This window comes from Phaethon aethereus, assembly GCF_964289735.1.
Source record: "Phaethon aethereus genome assembly, chromosome: 4".
Classification (NCBI taxonomy): Eukaryota; Metazoa; Chordata; class Aves; order Phaethontiformes; family Phaethontidae; genus Phaethon; species Phaethon aethereus.
The window spans coordinates 9,389,650-9,409,232 of record NC_138578.1 but is presented as its reverse complement, the minus strand read 5'-3'; the positions used below and the strand labels follow the sequence as shown (position 1 = coordinate 9,409,232).

General features: G+C 35.4%; 1 protein-coding gene across 1 annotated transcript; it reads right to left on the bottom strand.

Annotated features, from left to right (window-relative positions):
- Nucleotides 1–620: 620 nt before the first annotated feature.
- On the bottom strand, nt 621–18,382 carry ABHD18 (abhydrolase domain containing 18; the record flags this gene model as incomplete). Its single annotated transcript, XM_081999359.1, has 12 exons — nt 18,022–18,382; nt 14,674–14,758; nt 13,475–13,575; nt 11,725–11,803; nt 11,541–11,635; nt 10,732–10,749; nt 8,287–8,425; nt 6,166–6,255; nt 5,353–5,454; nt 3,606–3,981; nt 1,679–1,841; nt 621–672 (listed from the first exon to the last, which is right to left on the bottom strand). Exons 1-12 carry the CDS (start codon nt 18,111–18,113, stop codon nt 621–623), a joined length of 1,392 nt encoding a protein of 463 aa, XP_081855485.1. The 5' UTR covers nt 18,114–18,382.
- Between the last annotated feature and the right edge of the window lie 1,201 nt (nt 18,383–19,583).

Below are 19,583 nucleotides of genomic sequence, written 5' to 3'. Positions count from 1 at the left end.
AAAATCGCATGGGCACACTGACTGAAAATGTGTCTTTCACTTCACTGAGTTTTGAAAGTCTCTTTTTGCTAGATTTGATGCTGCCCCTTCTATTGTAGCTCATTTTCAATTCATAATAGAGAAAATCAGTGACAAACACAAGAGGTCGACAGCTGGCAAAGCCGTACAACACAAGAGGAAGAGCAAGGGGACAAGGAAGCAAGAGGAAACCAACGTACCTGGAAGAAACCAGAAATACACTAAACGCAAGAAGAGCATCTTAGCCCTACAGCAAATTTTACATTCTTTCAATATTGAGATTGGTCTGTTTTCAACTGATATATAATTCAGAATTTATTCAGCATTAAAGGAATACACAATGCGATTAAGCATGAAGTATCTGAACCATTCATGCACTAATAAATGCTGCCACTTTTTTTTCACAGGTAAAGCCGAAGCAAGTGTGTCAGAATAGCATTTGGTTGAAATGCAAGTAATGCTGGTACTTTACCATTTTTGATAACTGTTACCTACAACAGTCAAAGTCAGTGACTCAACGTTGCAAGAGGCTTCTTTTCCAAATACGAGTTCCAGTAAGCGGAAGTACAAATGAGATCAGTTTGAACACATTATGAAGATTTTTAAACTGCGTATTTCTGAAGAAAGCGGTCAAATGCATCATAAATCGCTTGTCTAAAAGAAAGAAAAAAGATCATTTGTATAATTTGGGAAAGGGAAGACATAAGCAGCGTATTCCGATATACTTACAAAGCTATCATCACAATTTCAAAACAGCTTTTAATAAAATCGTGCTATTAGGTAGTCTTTGTCCTTCACTTATTTCTGGGATCTTTCACTTCAACCCAGTTACAAGTTTCATGAATGAGTCGGACTGTTTACCAACCTTAATACGACTGCAAATGTTAATGCTTTAGGAGTTTTCTACTCAAACACGTCAGGAAATGGGTCAGAGACATGCATAATTTATAATTTTTGAGAAACTGTCATAAAATAAGGCTGAAGTTTTAAATAACAATAAGCTAGTGGTTAGCATACCTTGACCTGGTATGTTGCTATGCCTTTTTGGTCTTGCTTAGACTTCCTAAATGGGATGTACAGTCTTACTAACTCCTTATATTTTTAAATTAACAGCACAAGTACTTAACTTTTTAAAACTAAGGAACTGCATTTATATAACTATCTTCAGAAAGTCAATGCCGAGTATTACTAGGGCAAGAATTCATGCAAGTACTACTCATTTGCAGTCAAGCTTATATTTTAATTCTCATCTTCAATTGTGTGGGTTTTTTTAATTCCCAGAAGACAACATTTGCAAAAAGACAACAGCTGCACAATACAACATAAGCAGTCACTGCTTAAAAAACCCCTATTTTCCAGTTACCGATGCACAAACTAACTAAAAGCTTTTATAGGAAGACAAGAGTGAGAAGGATCATTCTCTTGCCATTGGCTTACTGAACGATCTGAGCTATATTGCACCTCATCTTCACTGACTCATAAACTGGAAATGCTGACATTCTCTTTAAGTTATTTCAGATCTGATAACTTGTTCTTCAAAGCAGTATTTGGTATTTGTTGCTCTAGAGAAATTATAAACTTGCTTTTACAAGAAAAAATATGTGTCTCAAAATTATGGTTTAAGCTCTCAACTATTTTTAAACTTTACTGTTTAGCTTACCTAAAGAGTCCTTGTTTGAAGAGGTAGGCACTGACATGACCTCCATCCAGATACCTAATTTCACATCCAGGCCAGATTTCTTGAAGACTGCGCACCCCAGTTCGAGGAATATATGCATCCTCCTTAGCTTGTACAACTATGATTAAACTTGGGTCAACTGGAACTAGAGAAAAACAAATTAAAATTTAATTCATCTAAGGTAAGAAATAGAAACGTCAGCTGAGATTTCTGTTGTAAAAATACTCTCTATTTCTAAAAAAAATAAAATTATTCTAAGCTTTAATAAAATTATATTTTCTAAAGTCTCCAGCAGAATTTATCTGATTTTTGACATTACAGTAGTGAGGCCATCAGTAGAAAAACAAACTAACCAATTCCCTTCCCCCCCTTAAAGCAGAAAACTTCACAAGTCTTTGAGGAATGACAGGACAACTGTCTTTCCTCTTATCAACAAAACTATAGCATTCATGTTGGTTCTCTGAGATCTACTTTTTTCAGCAAAAAGAACTAGGAGGCATCTGAAATTCAATAGAGTAGAAGCTTTGTATAATTTTTTTTCCTCAAGGACACGAAAAAAGACAACTTTTCATACGAGAGGTCAGACAAAGTGCAGTATATGTTCACTTTCCTTTCTGTTTCCTCCATGTGTTAGTTACATGAAAATCCCATCATATTGTTATATATATATATTTATTACTCATAACCAGAATTGCACCGATCAGGTTACTAAAAGGAGTAACATCAGAATGATGTTGAGTAAAATAACACCAAAATGGTGTTGAACACAGACCAGTTTTCTCTTCACAAAGAGTATATGTGGTATGGTAAAGAATAACCAGCCAAGATGTTTGACAATGAGGTGTCACAAATAATTTAAGACTCTGTCCTTTTGCATATACTAGATCATGTATAGAGGATATATAATGCTAAGATAAATTCTGGTCTTCCATTCAATTTTCCATGAAATCTGCACATTAGGCAGATTTTCTGAAGCTCCTCTCCAGACACACTTCAAGGATAAATAACCTGGCACGGGATGCAATGTCTTCCAGAGCAGGAAAAAAACTGGGAGACAACTGACACAGAGGAGTACATCACTTTGACGAGTGCATCAGGTTCACAGGCCCTCTTAAGTTTCAAGAAAGGTCTATGCTTTAGCTAAGTGATACCTGGGTAAGTGTCTAGATAAACAAGAATGTTTGTACTTAGAATGAAGTTTACAGGTTTTTTTCTGTCTACTGAAATAACTTTTAAAGCTTTAAGGAAAGCACTTCACTGGTATTCACCACAAAACATCCCTGGCTAGCAGTGATCTGGGACATTGTCCGAGTCAAGAAATCTACACTAGTGTAGAAATCCTTGGATTTTTTTTTTTAAACATTTACCAGTAGAGTACTGAATGCCAGAATTAAAAAATGACAGAGGTTCTCAGCATCAAGAATGTTTTGACATTCAAAGACAACTGTCAGAAACCAGTCTGAAGTCAAAGTATGTTCTAGGACATGCTGAGAATCCTCAGTGGGTATGTGCACAGTTGAACCATTTACTGGAATCTGCTTGAAAAACCTTATTAGCAGATTAATTAGATCTAGATATTATTCACATCACACAGATGTTTTGTACTTTTAAATAATACAGATTTGCACTAACTGAAAATAGCCACAGCAAGGCAGAGAAAAAAAATTGTGAAAAGATACTAAAAGGCAAATTTTTAACTCACTTTATCGTTAGTTGGCCATTAAGAAAAAACAAAACCAATTAGGAAATGGAGTGGTAAATAGATGCTACTGAATAACACTCCAGATATTTTCATATTTCAGCTAAGGTGCCAGCAGGTTTACACAATGGAGAATGAAGAAAATACCTTTCCTTCCTTCGTATTTTATTCAGTTTTTGAAACTGCACATTAAAACAAAGAAATACATACCTGAGAAGTTAGCTACATGGGTACATTCATCCATTACTCCTTTCATGAATCTTAAGGATTCTCTCTGTAAAGTGTCACTCTTTCTTTTATTTATCCTGAGTCCCTGTGGGCTGGTGAAGTTTTTATTGCTATTGCTACTGGTTGAAAATGTTTGATTTATGCACTGCATTTTAGGAGCATCTTGTATTAAAAGTCTTTCTGATGAGGCACTTAGAGTACTTTTATTTGTGGTAAAGCTGTGCACAGCTTCTTTAGATACAGTCTTGTCTGAGGAATCAAGGTCGAACATTCCAGAAGTCATGTCCACATCCTCCAGACTGTCCACACTGTCCGGAAAGTTTTTAACAAAGTCTTGTCCCATCTTGAAAGAATCCGTCTAAACAAAGACAACAGCTCATTTATTAAGGGTTTCTCCTTTAAACCAGCTGGTTTACTGTATTTTTAAGATCAACTCAATATTTTAAAAAAAGGAAAAAAAACCCCATACAAAACAGGACTGCTCACAGTACTTGTTATTTTCAGCCCTCATGTCACTCAATTAAATCCTGATCATCATAACCTCTTGATAATTTCCTTTCTGTCAGCTTAAAAAGGCAGGAAGTACTTCTATATAGTAGCTTATGATACAAACATTTGGTTTTAGTTCTATATTAAACTCTTAATTTATAATTGCAGTCATTTAAGCTTAAATTTCTGGGCAATAAACATATGTGAACAGGTCTCATGTTAGGTCTAGGACTGAAAAATCTATTGTCTCTAAATACTAGGAAGACACAAGCTGGGACATCTTGAAATGTTTCTTCATTTTGTCTGCTCCAGTATTCCTGGAGTATATTTTACTTAAAAATGGCAAGTGCCTGAGTAACTAACTATCTCCACTCCAGCCCCTCTTCTCCTGTCATAAAAATATTTGAAAAAGGACTGTCACAAAGTAAAGAATCTTAGGAAAAAAGTTATTTATCAGAATTGTCTAGAAGACAGTGTTGCAATGTATAAGCAATTTTTAAGAAGTTACCACTCCAATTTAAAAGAGCAGTAAGGCAACAAAATTCCTCTTGGGAAGAGTCTTTCAACCCTAGTCAAAAAGAAAGAGGGGAGAAAAAAAAGCAGACAATAAATTATATTTATTGTCCTTTGTAATTAGCTTCTTGTAAAAAACAAGAAGCTAATGATGAAAGCTCTACCTCATGTTTTTCCCAACTGCCTGTGCAATAAAAGTCTAAAAAGCTGAGGGAAGGCTAGCATCACACACAGAAACAGAAATAGAGAGACCTAGCACTCTGAACAAACTAGAAAAGTAACTTAATGTTGCTACATATTAAAAATATTCTACAGCATTGAGTATGTGGAAGCAATTGCTTCAAAGGGCAATAAAACACGTTTTTATATTTACACGCCAGGCTATTGGTTTTCCAGACTATAAAGCCAGTCACTGGGAAATATTATCTACAGTTCTAATATTTGGATTAAATTAATTTTATGTTGCAAATTACACTAAGTGTGGTCATGGAAAAAACTTGTGGCAAGGGCTATACTTAACACACATTATACAACCAAAATATTAGCTTCTGTTTTTCAGAAGGTTTTCCTTCAAAGATTAAATTTAATCAAAAGCATATAAGGAAACAACAGGCAAACATGTTTTAGCTCACAATTGGCTACTTTTACTGTAAGTAAAAAGCAGTTACATTATTTTTAGATTTGCACATGTAAATATTAGTAAATAGGGAAAAGAAACTATACTTACTCCACAGTATTCAAGCATTTGAATGATTTCTTCTTCATAAACTGTTTGTGTAAAATACTGTTTCTCTAGCTCTCTCCAGTTCACTGCCTTGCTCAACACACCCTGAGATTATAAACACAAGCATCCAGTACACAAGTAAAACCCAAAGATCACTCTAAAATAATGATATGCAGAGAAAATCGATCTGTTCTTCTCTGTGATTTTTCCAGTGAAATTCTGCCCAAGTTTCCTGGTAACTCTTAGAATTATTGTAATCAAAGCATAAGCATATATTATAACATAGGACATGGAAACCCACCTCCCTTTAAAAAAACAAACAAGAAAAGGAAAGGGAAAAAAAGGCAGAAAACAGTCCCACTTCGGGTTTACACACATCTAGACAGGGCTAAACCAATGATGGGTGTCAAAGCCAGTCTATTCATTCACCTACCCCAGTAATGAAAACAGGTACCCCTCATGGTAGTAGCAGCTTTATTACCCAAATATTTAAGCCAGGCTTTAAGCAGAAGGAAACATGATTTCACAGCTTGTTTCCTCACCTTCCCATGTTCAGACCAGGTCTCTAACCATCATCCTACAAACCAGCCCCAGCCCCTAATCTGGTACATGACCCACTGAAGTAGCTCTAAACTACCTTCCTTACTAGTTGCTGTATATTCTGAGCAGGAAGGGTGGGTTTTGCCACTAGTCACTAATAGAGGTCGAAGGGTGACAAAATGCCCTGACTGAAAAGGTAAACATGGCCAACCCAAATCTTTTAACTTAAGTATCTGATTACATTCTAGTGTATTAACAAAAATATATATTAATTACCGTAGTAAAGACTGCAGAAGCTGTTGACCAGGAAAGACACGGAATCAATGGCAATGGTTTAGGCCAGTTTGTCACTGCCAGTGAAGCCATCTAGAATCAAAGGCACTTATTACATCTTTTAATATTGAATTAACAATATGGTAAAAAGTACTCTCTCACCTTCAATTTATTTGTTTATACAGTATCAAACAAATATGCAGTGCCACAGCAGTTAAGGACTGTGGCAGTTAGATATACTTTCACCTATTTAGAAGACACAGCCTATTCTTCAGTAATTTCCCTGACAATAAACATTGCTCTGAATAGGATTCATTTCAAGGCTGAACAGTTTTTTCTATAAGAATTCCCAGTGTAATATTTATTCTGACCTTTTAGTTGTTTAAAACCATGAAAAACGTCAATAAAGCCTTTTCATCAAGCTCTTGCAAGTTTATCTCAAGGCAAACTGAAGGCAATCTTCGAGAAGAACTACTTAAAATTCTGTACTTTTTAAATTTGTGTACTGGAAAAATGTGGAGGAGAAGTAATTCAGCACATCAAGTGGACTCTTTTTCTGTCCTTTAAAGTTTAAATTATTACATCAGTTCTCGGAACACATTTTTGTGAATATTCTATTTATCCCAGAAAAAAAAAAAAAACAAAGCAAAGAAGCTCACCGTACAGAAGTTCCCTACAGGGTATGTTCTTGACAAGTTTTATTTTATTTCTCTAAACTGAACAACAGTGTAAACCCCTTAATAGAAAATACCCCATGTCTGTGCCAGATGTTCTAATAAATGGATTTATACAACTGAACTATAATTCTATTCTATTTTTATTAATAAAAAGTTACAAGAACACCACATATCTATGTTCTGAACCAGAAAGTCCGACTTCTTTCTTCTTAGTTCCAGCTCTCCCCATCAGTAAGAACTGAATTAATGCACCTACCTTCTGTTGTAAAACACATTCGACAGATGATCAACATCAAATATGATTTACTTCCTTGGTTTTAAATTGTACCAGAAGTCCTATAAGTAAGTCAGGACTAGCCAAAAATATACCTTCCTGGACTACAAAAAAAAATTTCAAAAGAGTTTCCAAACCCACTCTCTCACGTCTTGCCTCCTTCTATACCCATGCTGTATATGACCATTGCCATAGGATACAGTACTCAGTTATTCCCCACACAGCATTTGAAGTGTCCTGCACAGTTCGTGGTGCATGTATCAGTTTGAGAATTCCAATCCAACTTACAAATAAGATAGGGAGGGCATGTTTAACACAGAAGTTGTTGTTTCAGCAGGGTGATATTTATGTAAATCAAAGCTGCTTTGTACATTTACAACATTTAGAGTTGTAAAATTGTGCTTTTGGGGAAAATGGTTTCCCTTTCAGTAGACACTACCATTACCAACATTATTTACTTAGCTCCTCACAACAAACAAACAAGGATCAGCAAAACAGAGGTATGTTGTTTTAATAAGCTTTGTACCTATGTCTCAGAGACCAACGATTATCTGTAGAGACACAAGCAGTAATATTTTAACTGTGTATCAGCCTTTCAAGCATCTTACTAATACACTGCTGGTTTAGTTTGAATATGCAGTGTCATACACAAAATGTTACCCACCTCACCACAGAAATCTTCTCTAATCAATACCAATGATAGAGATAAAAAAGATGAGTTGAGAACAGAACTGATACCAAAAGTCACCTCAGTTACAACATGCCTACAAAGAGGAGACATTTCAACCAATGCATTCAAACACAAAAGTTTAAGCAAGAAGAACAGAGGAAAAGAGGGAGAACTAGCAATTTATCAGTACAGACGTTCTTTCAGACAACATTTCTACCCCCGCTTCTTGTGGAAAAAAACATAACTATGTGAGAAGCTTATATTCTTATTAAGCCTGTCAAGGCTGACAAAAGGCTCTATGATTTGTCAGTACTCATTGAGGATTATACTAATTCAGCACCACAGAACGTGAGAATTGCCAACAATTTGTTTCTCATGACTCTTAAATGTTTATTTTAAAGTACTTCTGAGAGGAACACTATAAAATAAATTATTTCCATATGCTAAATGATCAAATGAGAAGTTAAAACAAAAATTACTGAACAGGAAATATAAAAGCTTACATGTCCTCCCATGGATATTCCAGTCATCCCTAGCGGTCCATAGCCTTCTCTCTCTAGCCAGTGCAAAAGAGCTGCCGATTCTAGAACAAGAGCTCCTCCCATCACAAACAGGTCCGAGACATTTTTTAAACATGATCGTCTTTTCTCCCCAGAAAAGGAAAATATTGGATTTATTTTCTAAGATTAGATTTTGACAGTTCTCATTATTCTATACATACTTTTATATAAAGCCTGATCACAAACCCAGAGAATTCTGGAGCTGAACTCCTGTTAATTCAACAGGAGAAAAAGCAAGTCCAGATTCTCTGGCACTTGTACTTTTTCATCTAAATGAGGATAGAAATAGAGACCTGCTAAACTTCTAATGTAATATCACTGACAGCCTGGTCTTCTAGAAACAGATATTACCAACATTAGAATCTCATTAGTAGTAATCTTCTGTCCTGTGAAGTTATAATGCATCTTTTAGGAATAGAATCAAAATGATACAGTCCTAGACATACACTATCTCATTTGCAGAAACAATCCCTTTTTTTTTTTTTTTTTCTTATTTACCTGTTTTACATCATTGAAAAATTGCACACAACATTTGAAGAGCAACCAGTATGTCAGCTTTGGAAGCACTCATCAGTGTCACTGTAAGACTGAAATTGTAAAGTGGGAAGTTTGTCACGGTACTGAGAAATTCATGTAGTGTACTGCAAAGCATTAAAACACAGAAGAAACAAAAAAAGAGTAGAAAACTATTCAGCTGAACCATCAGAGGGACTCTAAAAAGTAAAATAAATTTTAAGAAGTATTTTACAGAGCAATTACTAGACCTCTAATTTGGGGAGGGGGGACTGTGTATTTTCAGTATTGCACAGTCAGGTTACAAAAGGCTACTGGCCTCTTCTGCCAGCATACAATCACATTTGAGACACCCTGCAGCACAAGGACAAAGCTTACTGTGCAAGCCACAGGAGAAATGAACATAGCTGCTGCAGACCAGTATTTATAGGCTCATGTAATTCTTTCCTAGAGCTTTGTTAGGAGATTCCTCAGCCCTCTCCAGCTGCTATATTTATTAAACACTGTTACTAGCATATTAACAAAAACCACTGCTGCTGCTTTGTAACCGTGTATTGAAGAGGATTACTGGTTGAGGTATTACACTGAGCACTCTCCTTTCAAAGAATTCTTCTCTACATCATGCACATACTAAGCTGACAACTGAGAACGGAGTTAGAAATATCCTTGCCAAAATATTTAATTTATTCTTCTGCATCAGATGCTCAATAACTGGAAAAAAGCCACCAATGGAAGTATTCCAGCACATACTCTCTCCTGTAACTTTCCTATTATCTCACACTTCTAAATGCAATTAAAAAAAACCAAAAAACCACCATGTTTAAGCTGTTTTCCTATCAAAAAAGCAATTTTGCAACAATCATCTTAGTTGGTAAATGTAATTCACTTTCTTGAAAAAAAGTGGTTCTTATGTCAAAATAAATAAAATTCAGCACCTGCTTTGAAAAAAAAAACCCCTAAACAACTAGAAACTATTTTTGAATCAAAATTTACTCCTTCAAAGTAATTTTTTTAAGCTTTTGGATTTAGGAAATCCAAATGCTGAAATATAAATAACATCTAGAAAATCTAAAATGTTGTCGTGTGAGACAGTGCTTCTGGTGAAGTGCTAATAGAATGGACAGGTTTAAAAATAAATCACCTTCTATGAGTCTTCTACTCATGTTAAATGTCCAATTTAGGATTAAAAAGGATTAAAACACCAACTCATATTTGGACTTTAAGAAACATTGGTAGACTAAAACCACAGACACATGTCCTGCTGAATTCCATTTATACTCCAGTGGTTTGGAAAATGTGAAAAGCAAAATAAGCAGGATTGCCTAATTAGGCTTCTAAATTCACATTTAAGAAACTGATTGAGGAAGCAAGTCCTGTAAAATACTGACTATTGCATAGTTTCCACTGACTAACAGCCAACCAACATCAGATTTATTTACAAGTCTGACCATAAATCCTTAGAATATCTTGGAAAAGTAAAATCTTATTAATTATGACAGGAAAATACACTACTTGACCAAAGATTATTCACAGTTGACTGAAATTTAATTGTAGCATTTGCACATGCACAGTTGTGAATCAGGAAAATAAACTGGTACTTGCTTGCCTTCATGCAACATGCTTGCGCCTCACTCTATAGTACAAGTTCATCTTGTGGCAAACTTTCCTGATCACTGTGACCTCTTAACATAAAAAATGACAAAACAATCTAGCAGAGGGTAGACAATTTCACATTAGGCGGTTACAAGTGGTCCATGCTTGGGGTTTGGTTTTTTTTTAATAAGTTATCAAAGTTTATACTACTTTGAGCTTCTTGAGAAAAAAAAAGTTGTATTTTGAAAAGACAGTATCCATGAATGTAACGGTAATACTTACAATTGATCCTTAGGTTTTCTACAGCCATGTAGAAGACTCAAGTTAAAGAAAGTAAAAAAATTCTATATAAAACACTGGCATTTAAAACAAAAAATAAAGTAAAATAAAATAAATCACATACATAAATAGCATGGATTAATTAAAATCTTGAACTTAAATTCCAAATGTTTAACTGGAACTAAATCAAGTTAAATGTAGTTTGATGATGTAGTTTGCAACATTAAGATTTTACTTTTGTCAGATCTATGGGTAGGAAAAAAGTATAACCAGAGATCCTATTTTAATAAAACAGAGTAACAGTGTTACCAAAGTTACTGATGAGTTAATGACAAGACAGAACTTAAATTTTTTTTAAAAAAACAAATCTTAAATGGTAGCAGTGAGATTCTCAAAAGTACCTGAGGTACCAAGGGGTTGTATCTGAGAAGAGAAGTCATGAGAGGCAACTTTCTTTTCTGTGATTAATACATGCAGAAGTCACACAGTATGATGTAGAAAATGCATAGTTTTCACTCTGTCATGGCTAAAGGAGTCATATCAGTACGTTGATCAGTAAACAGATTCATATCAGAACTTCTACTCTAATGATTACAATAAGAAGCTGTAGAGGACATCTTAAAAAAAAAATCAGAAAAGCAATACTTGCTGTAAAAGTAGCATATTACATTAACTGTGTTCCACATTGTGTTTCATACAATGGTCATACTTGGCTTCTATCCACTGAAAAGTCCACTGGAAATTGATCCACAAAGTACATACAAGTCTTCTACCTTCTGGAGGTAGCTAAGAATAACTACTATGCTTTCCACAAAAGGATATAATAAGGATTTTCTAGCAATAGGGAAGCCATACAGGCTTCTTTAATCATTGGACGTGCCATTAATGTGCGTCTCCTCCAGAAGTGCTAAAGATAAGATGTACAAACATATATTAAAATAAAATCTGATTATTTAATTTCTCCATAACAATCAAATTTCCATTTTACATACTCACATGATCTCCAGTGCCTGCTAAATGAATGCACACAGGTCTGTGCTTGCTATTCCATCTTCTGGGTATTATGAACTGAAATCTATATGAAATGAACACCTATTTTAGCAAAGCGTATCGATGTACAAGCTGCACCAGAGAAAAAGACAGAATAAAGTATTTTTGTAACCCATGCAGGCAAACTGCCAGCAATTCAGCAATATCATTTTTCATAAACAGGTCCAGCAAAGAAAGGAATCCAAAAGTAGGACAGAATAAATGCCAAACAAGAAAAGGAGCCAAGCTGAAAGATCATATTCCTAAAAAAGACCACTGCCTCATCATCACAATTTAAATTTTGCCGAGTGGAGAAATGGAACTTCAGATGAAGAGCAGCCTAAACAAGTATGACTAGCTCTCCTAGACAGCATTGCTATTTTTCTCCTGAGGGCATAACAGCTCAAATTGAAGATTAAGATGAGCAATATATTTAAATTTTAAAAAGAATCAAAAACCCAACATACATGGGGTTGACACCCATGTATGTTCATACCCATGAAACTATTCCATATGCCCAATATCAATCACTTAATGTCTTCTGTTGCTACTCAAGTTATGTACAGTCTACTGGGGGAAAAAAAAAAACCCAGTTCTGAACCACTAGTATTTTCCCCACAAGATGGAGCACTGTTACTTACAACAGTGTTACACTTCAGGAAAAAAATATTCACACAATGCACTATGATCTTAAGGGAAATTTGTAGAGCATTTCAAAACCGTAACAATACTGTCCAATGTAACAATTAGCACAACTTGACTACAAACTGTAAAGAGAACATAGGTAAGGAAACAATCAGTATACTATAATTTCCAATATGCTACCAACTAGTCCAATAAAGTTGAGGGACAGTTTCTCTAACCAATGGAGAGGTGGAAGAGAACTGATATTTTGACTATCAAACAACTTCTGACATTCCTTAGTGTTACATGTTTAACTACGTGTAAAACCACCAACCAGTAATATTGATAAAATTGACAATGCCATTATCAACTTGAGCTGACAAACTTCTATGTTTAAGTTATTAAACAAAGCTTGGGAAAAAAATTCCACCACAAAAGTTTGGCTCAAAACTAAAAGGAAACAGAAATTATGCTCCCAAACCCAGTCCTCAACTGGAAAGCAGTGCTAGTGTGAAACCAGAAAAAAATGCCATTAGGTATCTTCCGACTATTAGGGAGCTTTCTGTTAGGACGCTTTTTTTTTTTTTTGCTTGCCATTTAAGAAAGGCACTAGACTCTCTTGCTACAATTAAATGAATTGACTACTTCAGTACACATACAATATTTTTGTATTCAATGTAAATTGAAGGCTGGAATGGTTCCTTCAAATGCAATATAACATGCTTCTCTCATATAAACAGCTTCTCCTGGTATGTATAAAACAAACAACTACTGCCCTGGCCGTAGTACCCTTCATTTACAGGATCCTGCTCATTTGGAAAAAAACCCAAACAAATAATTTAAGAAAACCAAGGGTATTCCATAGATTTGTGCAATATGATTTCTACACACAGATTAAACTATCAAATAAATAAGATTTATTTTCACTTTTGGGATCAAAATCTATTTCAACACATTAGTACAAACAGTTTGAAATATTTTACAGATAATTTGTATTACAATAAATTAGCTTCACAATAAAACTACTTATAGACCGTTCTTATTTCTCTGCAGTACTAGTTTCAGAAAGGAAGTACCACTTGGTTTCTCTTACCTTGCTACAAGAGATTCGACTGGCAGGATACCTGGGACATAATGAGCCAATGGGGAAATGAAGTGCCCCTCAAGGATTTTACAGTCGGATTGCTCCTCAACCTACAGAGAGAATGGGATGAGAGCAGTATATTTCATATCAGTGTTTAACTTGCTCTGAAAGCCAATCCCTTAAAGTAGATTAATTTGTTATAGGATAAAAATGTACTTAAAAAAACCCCAAAGCTGAGGTCTATTTCAACTATAGGGATACATGTTATCAACACAGTCAAAACATTTGTTTCAAGCTTTGCTTTTATTAAATGACCTATTAAAGGAATCAAGGAATAAAGTGTAATACTGGCCCATTTTAAATAACTTCCATAATACATAATTTTTGAGCATTTTTTGAGCTTTAAGATCTGACATCCTAGCCCCCCAACTATTTTATTACTGAGGAAAAAATAAAACAGTATCTGTACAGCCACTGCTTTATTCTCTCAGTTTCCTTCCATTCTCCACTAGTAACCAACGTAACTGCTCATTTTCCCATCCCTTCCAACCCCACTTCACATTTTTGCCATTACCTCCTAGTTCTATCAACAGCAGCTCAATTTAAAAAAAAAAAAAATTTGAAACAGCAAACTGTTAAAGTATTTAGCTTGCCACAGCACTGACCACCAGAGCATTTATTTGACTTTAGAACTACTCTTTATTTCTGACCCCCTATTCACACTTTCTAGATGGAAAAGTCTTCAGGGCAATGATTACTTCTATCTGCACACCTCACTTGGAAGCACAGGGCCTCCTTTTTCCAATCAAGAGCATTTGAGAGCTCACCCTACATTGATTTCTTTTGCCTCTACAGATAAATGCTCATGTCCTTTTCTTGATACAGAGCAACTGGGAACACCAGCGAAGTCAATTAATGCCACCTGCTACAAAGCTGGTGCTCAGCAAAAGCTAACCCAATATTGACAGAGGTGCAGTTCATCACCCTGTCTCTATGTACTCCCTAACTGAAGTCCCCAGTTGCCAATCCCAGCAGCAAGTCACGTTGTGATAACGTCATACATCAGGAAAATATGGACGCACATGACATCAAGATTCAATTCTTCTATCCTGTAAAAGCAGCCTGGTAAGTACTAAGTTGATTTCACCTTCATATACCATCAGGAAAAGAAACTTAGTTAAACTGCATCACCTCCTGCTTTTAAGTACCTTGTCAATGAACACTGGGTAATCTTTTGAAACCAGCGTCTGGCATTTTTCCCGGTTTCCAATAATCTTTCTGAATTCAAATATTCTGTTGAAAGGAAACAAGTAGAGAAGATTCAACTTTTAATCTAAAAAAAGAAAAGATATAGATATAAAAAAACGTTGAGGACCTAAAGAAAGCCACAAAGAAAATCAAAGTTACGAAGGCAGCTTTGCACTTACAGATTAATCAGGCTACCATAAGGAAGGTATATAAGAATGTTTTTAAGTTAAAAAAACAAGGCTCAGGTACATTGCTAGCGGTTGCACAGCTCTTAAGTAGTATTTTACACCTGATGTGTTGAAAACTTAAGTAATTTTTCAGGGCCAAATTAAGACATAGAAACTTCCCTAACACTTACACATCCTTGTAGCCACATTGGGGCAATACAGACTGAACAGGTGACGAACAGGCTGGACTGCCAACATCAAAGTGGAGTTGCCAACAATCTGAAGTCTAGCTGGAAATAAATTACTAGCAGCACTTAGGGAAGTTCATCAATGACACAAACTGGAAGGTGAGGTTGATAGCTGGAAGGTAGGGCTACCATTCAGACCTACCTGCATAAGCTGGAGGAACACATCAACAAACATCCTAAAGCTCAACAATAAAACTGCAAAATCTTGCACCTAGGACAGAACAGTCCCATGTAACAATACAGGCTAGGAACTTCCCAGCTAGGTAGCAGCTTTGCAGGAAAAGGCATGGGGTTTCTGGTGAATATGAGTTAGCAGCACATCCTTGCAGCAAGGAAAACCAATGGCATACCCTCTGCATTTAGTGAGAGGGCAGCCAGCAGGTCAAGGGCACAGGGGTTTGCATTGCCTGGGAAAGAGGAGGCTAAGGGGCAAATCTAGTTGCTTTTTTCTACTACTAAAATGGGCTGCAGTCTTACGGCAAAAATGAAACAAGACTGTTCTCAGAGGTATACAGTGAGAGGATAAGAGGCAACGGTTGCGTGTTGCAACATAAGAAATTCCCACTGGAACTAGTGGTTAAGAACCAAAAAAAGACTGCCCAGGGAAACTGTGAATATTCTCCATCCTCAAGGGACTTTCAAAACCCAAATGGATGAGGTGCCAAGTGAATTGAATCAACTAAGAAGTTAGCTTTGTTTGGAATAGGGATTTGGACTAGATGCCCTCAAGATGGCCCTGTCAACCTTAAATACTCTACGCTAAGAATAACTTGCTCATTCTTATGGTTGTAAATACACACAACAACATTACCTAAGCAACTAAAACAAGATTTATGTGGAAAGTACATAACAATAATATAAAAGGAGTGATCTGTTCACCTCCCAACAGCAGAGGAAAGAAAATCCAGTTTACCACCATATCAAAAATAGCTCTACTATATAGCCTTTTCTTATATAGAACAGCACGTGCATCAAGTATTTCGGAGAAAATAATGGTAAAGGTATGAGTCGTGAGTGTAGATAATAAACTAAATGAAGAGACATTTTGCTTGACACTAAATCCCCTGAAAAACACCGCATTTATGTATTTCCTTTGTAGTTAGGAGGATACCGAAGGCTAAACTTGCAAGTGTTCCAGAATTTCAACTCTTGATAATGAGTTGAGGATAAAGCATTAGGATATCAACAGTCATCAGCACATAAAACTTCAGATTACATCTAGGCAGGGTAGTGTGTAGTATCAGTCAATCTCAGTTAATGGTTGAAGTATAAGAAATTTAATAATTTCTTCTAATGGAGCTTCACAGTGATCAGTTTAAAAAAAAAGATGCTGACACTGTTTCTGGCATGACAGGTCATGCCTTCTAGGGAACGGTACTGCCTTCTCCCACTAGCCAGTGTGAGGGGTCAGGAGGAGATGGTATTCTTCCTTCTTCATCCAGGTGAAGCCAGGCTGCTGGGGGACAGCTCATCTTCTTCCCATTCAAGGGCAATACATAGAACAAATTAGTCTTCCACTTTTCATACCAGCAGGCTAGCAAGCCTGCCTTATGTATCCCCTCCAGCTTTTGATCTCATGTGAGAGGTTTTGTCCCCCACTATGAAAAAGGAAGAGCCATAGCCAATACCATTATTACTACCAATGCTTCCTTATTGCTATTTGACATTAGTGTGATTATCCTTATAGACCCCATGCAAGAGAAAAGCCTTGCCTAGTACTGCAATCGCTAATAGTAGAATTATTCAGAAGTCCTCCTATGTAGATAGTAATTGTGTTGGGGGGGGGGGCGGAGATGGGGATGGGACAATGAAACTTCATCATGTCTCACCAAGAACCTAAAATTTTTTGAGAGAGGCTTTTGATAACATTAAAATGTCCCATTTCAGATACACACACATAACAGAATACAGAAATGCTGCAATCAAAACAAAATCCACATTTTTTGCTTATTCCAACAAAAGTAAACTAAACAGTTTAAAAATCCAACATTCTCGTTTTGCAGGAAAGTCTGCTACTTAACAGAAAAATCAACTGAAGAAAGACATAAGACATACAGAGCAATCCAAGCACCACTTCCAGATGAGATGTTTCATTTGGACTTAAAAAAAAGCCCCCACATAACTCAACTGCTATCCACAGTGAACAAAATTTTATTTCAGTATTTTTAAAAGTTTTCTTCATTGATTTTCAAATACATAGGAATTAGCTTATTAAATGCAGATTTATACTTTTCTATTTAAATACTACATGATGCAGAATATATATATTCAGTCACTTAATTTTACTTAAGAGATGCAAATGCTAAACTTCCAGGTGTTATTCTTAATAATAACTAATAAAAATCAGTAAATATTCAAAAATTAAGAGGTACTTCCATTTTTTCTTATTTTCAAGACCTCTAAGAAGAATGAATTTACTACTTTGGGCTACGAGAGAAACTTCTGATTACATCTTACACTTTTAAAGCTCATTATTATTAAGAAGTTACAGAAAGCTAGCAAGATCCTCTTCAACATTAAACAGAATGATTCCTCTGCAAAAAATCAGCAAGTTTTGTTTTTAGAAACACTGTCAGAGATGCTGCTTGACGAATGTTATCACATATGCATAAGTGAAAAATGTAATTGGACACGTAGATATCCCCTCAAGAAGAGCCTCTTTAAACACAAACATTTAGCAAACCCCTTTAGGACTTATTTTAAATCCAGTTCCTTGGTATGGAAACACATGATTTCCTGAGCAAAACAAACTTTAACATGTTTGGGTTTTTAGTTTTTTGGTTGTTTGTTTTTTTTTTTTTTAATAGGATAGTAAAAATTGTTGGTACTTCAAAGATCGTATTTTTCTTTTAATATAAAGTACTGTTTATGCTGTTATTTTTTAACAGGTCACCTTTTCAGATCCTCTGGCTTTCCCCATCCTCTGATGAAAAGCTTAGTGAGGAGAAGCTTTCTGTACAAGACATCTAATTTACTCACACCCATTAGCAGAAAACTGACATCTAGAAAAAAGAACAGGTCAAAATAAGGCAGTTAGAGGGGTTAACTTGAGTGGCAAGTTCATTGATTGTAACACAAAGTAGGTTCTTATTCTGGTATCTGTATTAATCGAAAAGCCGTATCACTTTATTCCAAGGAAGTTAACCTTGACATTCAGGTCAATTCTTTTCATTTTAAACAAAATACAAAGGCAGTTAATACAAACTCTATCTTTTTTAGGAAAATGGAATTTAGGAGTAGGAATTTAACATGCCTAATATAACCAGAAATGTATTACATAATTGATGACAAGCCAACTGAAGATGCACATAGGGTCACCAAACTACATCTTCAAACAGTCCTAACTGTATTTTACTTGAACCGATAAAACAAAGAGTGGCATTGATCTCTGTCCTGCCAATATAGCTCTGATGGCAAAAACTTTTCAGTCAACATGGGCTTTCATAAACACATCTCAAACTGAAAGCTTGAAACAATATTTGGTTTTCTCTGGCTACGTAATTATTTGTTTATAAAAAAGAAAGAAAAAAAAAAAGTAGCTCCAGTCACTGATGCAGAGAAATCTTTTTTTTGTAAGCTTGTCTTCGTTGGTGTCTTAAACATATATCCTAATTCTTATTTTAGCCCTTCCTTTCCAATTTTTGCCAACTCATTTCTTACAGTTTTGAAAATGATGCTCCCACTGCCTTCAGGGAAAAAACACAGGAATCATGCCATCAAAATCCTTACTAGTATCATTTCTCCTTCAGCAAATACACTAGCTCAACTATCGCTAAAGCCAACAAGATTTTAGGCAAGCTAGTATTATTTTCAAAGCAATACTTACCAAAGTGAACAGGGAGCCACTACTGTGCTTTTCCAACATGGAAGGAACGAAAAGCAGAGAACTGAAATCTGGTTTCTTGGTCAGCAGGATATAGGTTATTCAATTAAAAAAATAAAAAGGTCCAGGATCTGTGTACACCTAAGAAAATAACAGATTTAATAATCAAAGACTTGGTTAGTAAGTTACCTTCAACTATTTTCTAGTATTTCCAGATCCCTCCATACTAAATGGTCTAAATAACTTCATCACACTCCAAAATAGTGTAATTTAATTAATATTAGGTTTCTTAAATTTTAATTAAAAATTAATTTATTCTGCCACACTTTAATATGGTCATTCTTAAAATAAACTTGTCTGATATAACAAGTTAAAATTGTGGTCAGATTAATAAATACATTCCTTTGCACCTCTAAAAAGCCAATACTTAAGACTCAATATACAGAAAAAAGAAAAACACTTTAACACCTAGAGTAAGTTACTATCAAAATAGAATTTATAGACAAGTTAAGGCACTTGAATACTAGAATAAACATCCTAGAAAGCCACAGTGGTTCTACAGTCACTCATTACAGGGCAGAAATAAGTACCTGAAATCACCAGAAAGTCAAAGTGGGGACCTTCTATTTTAA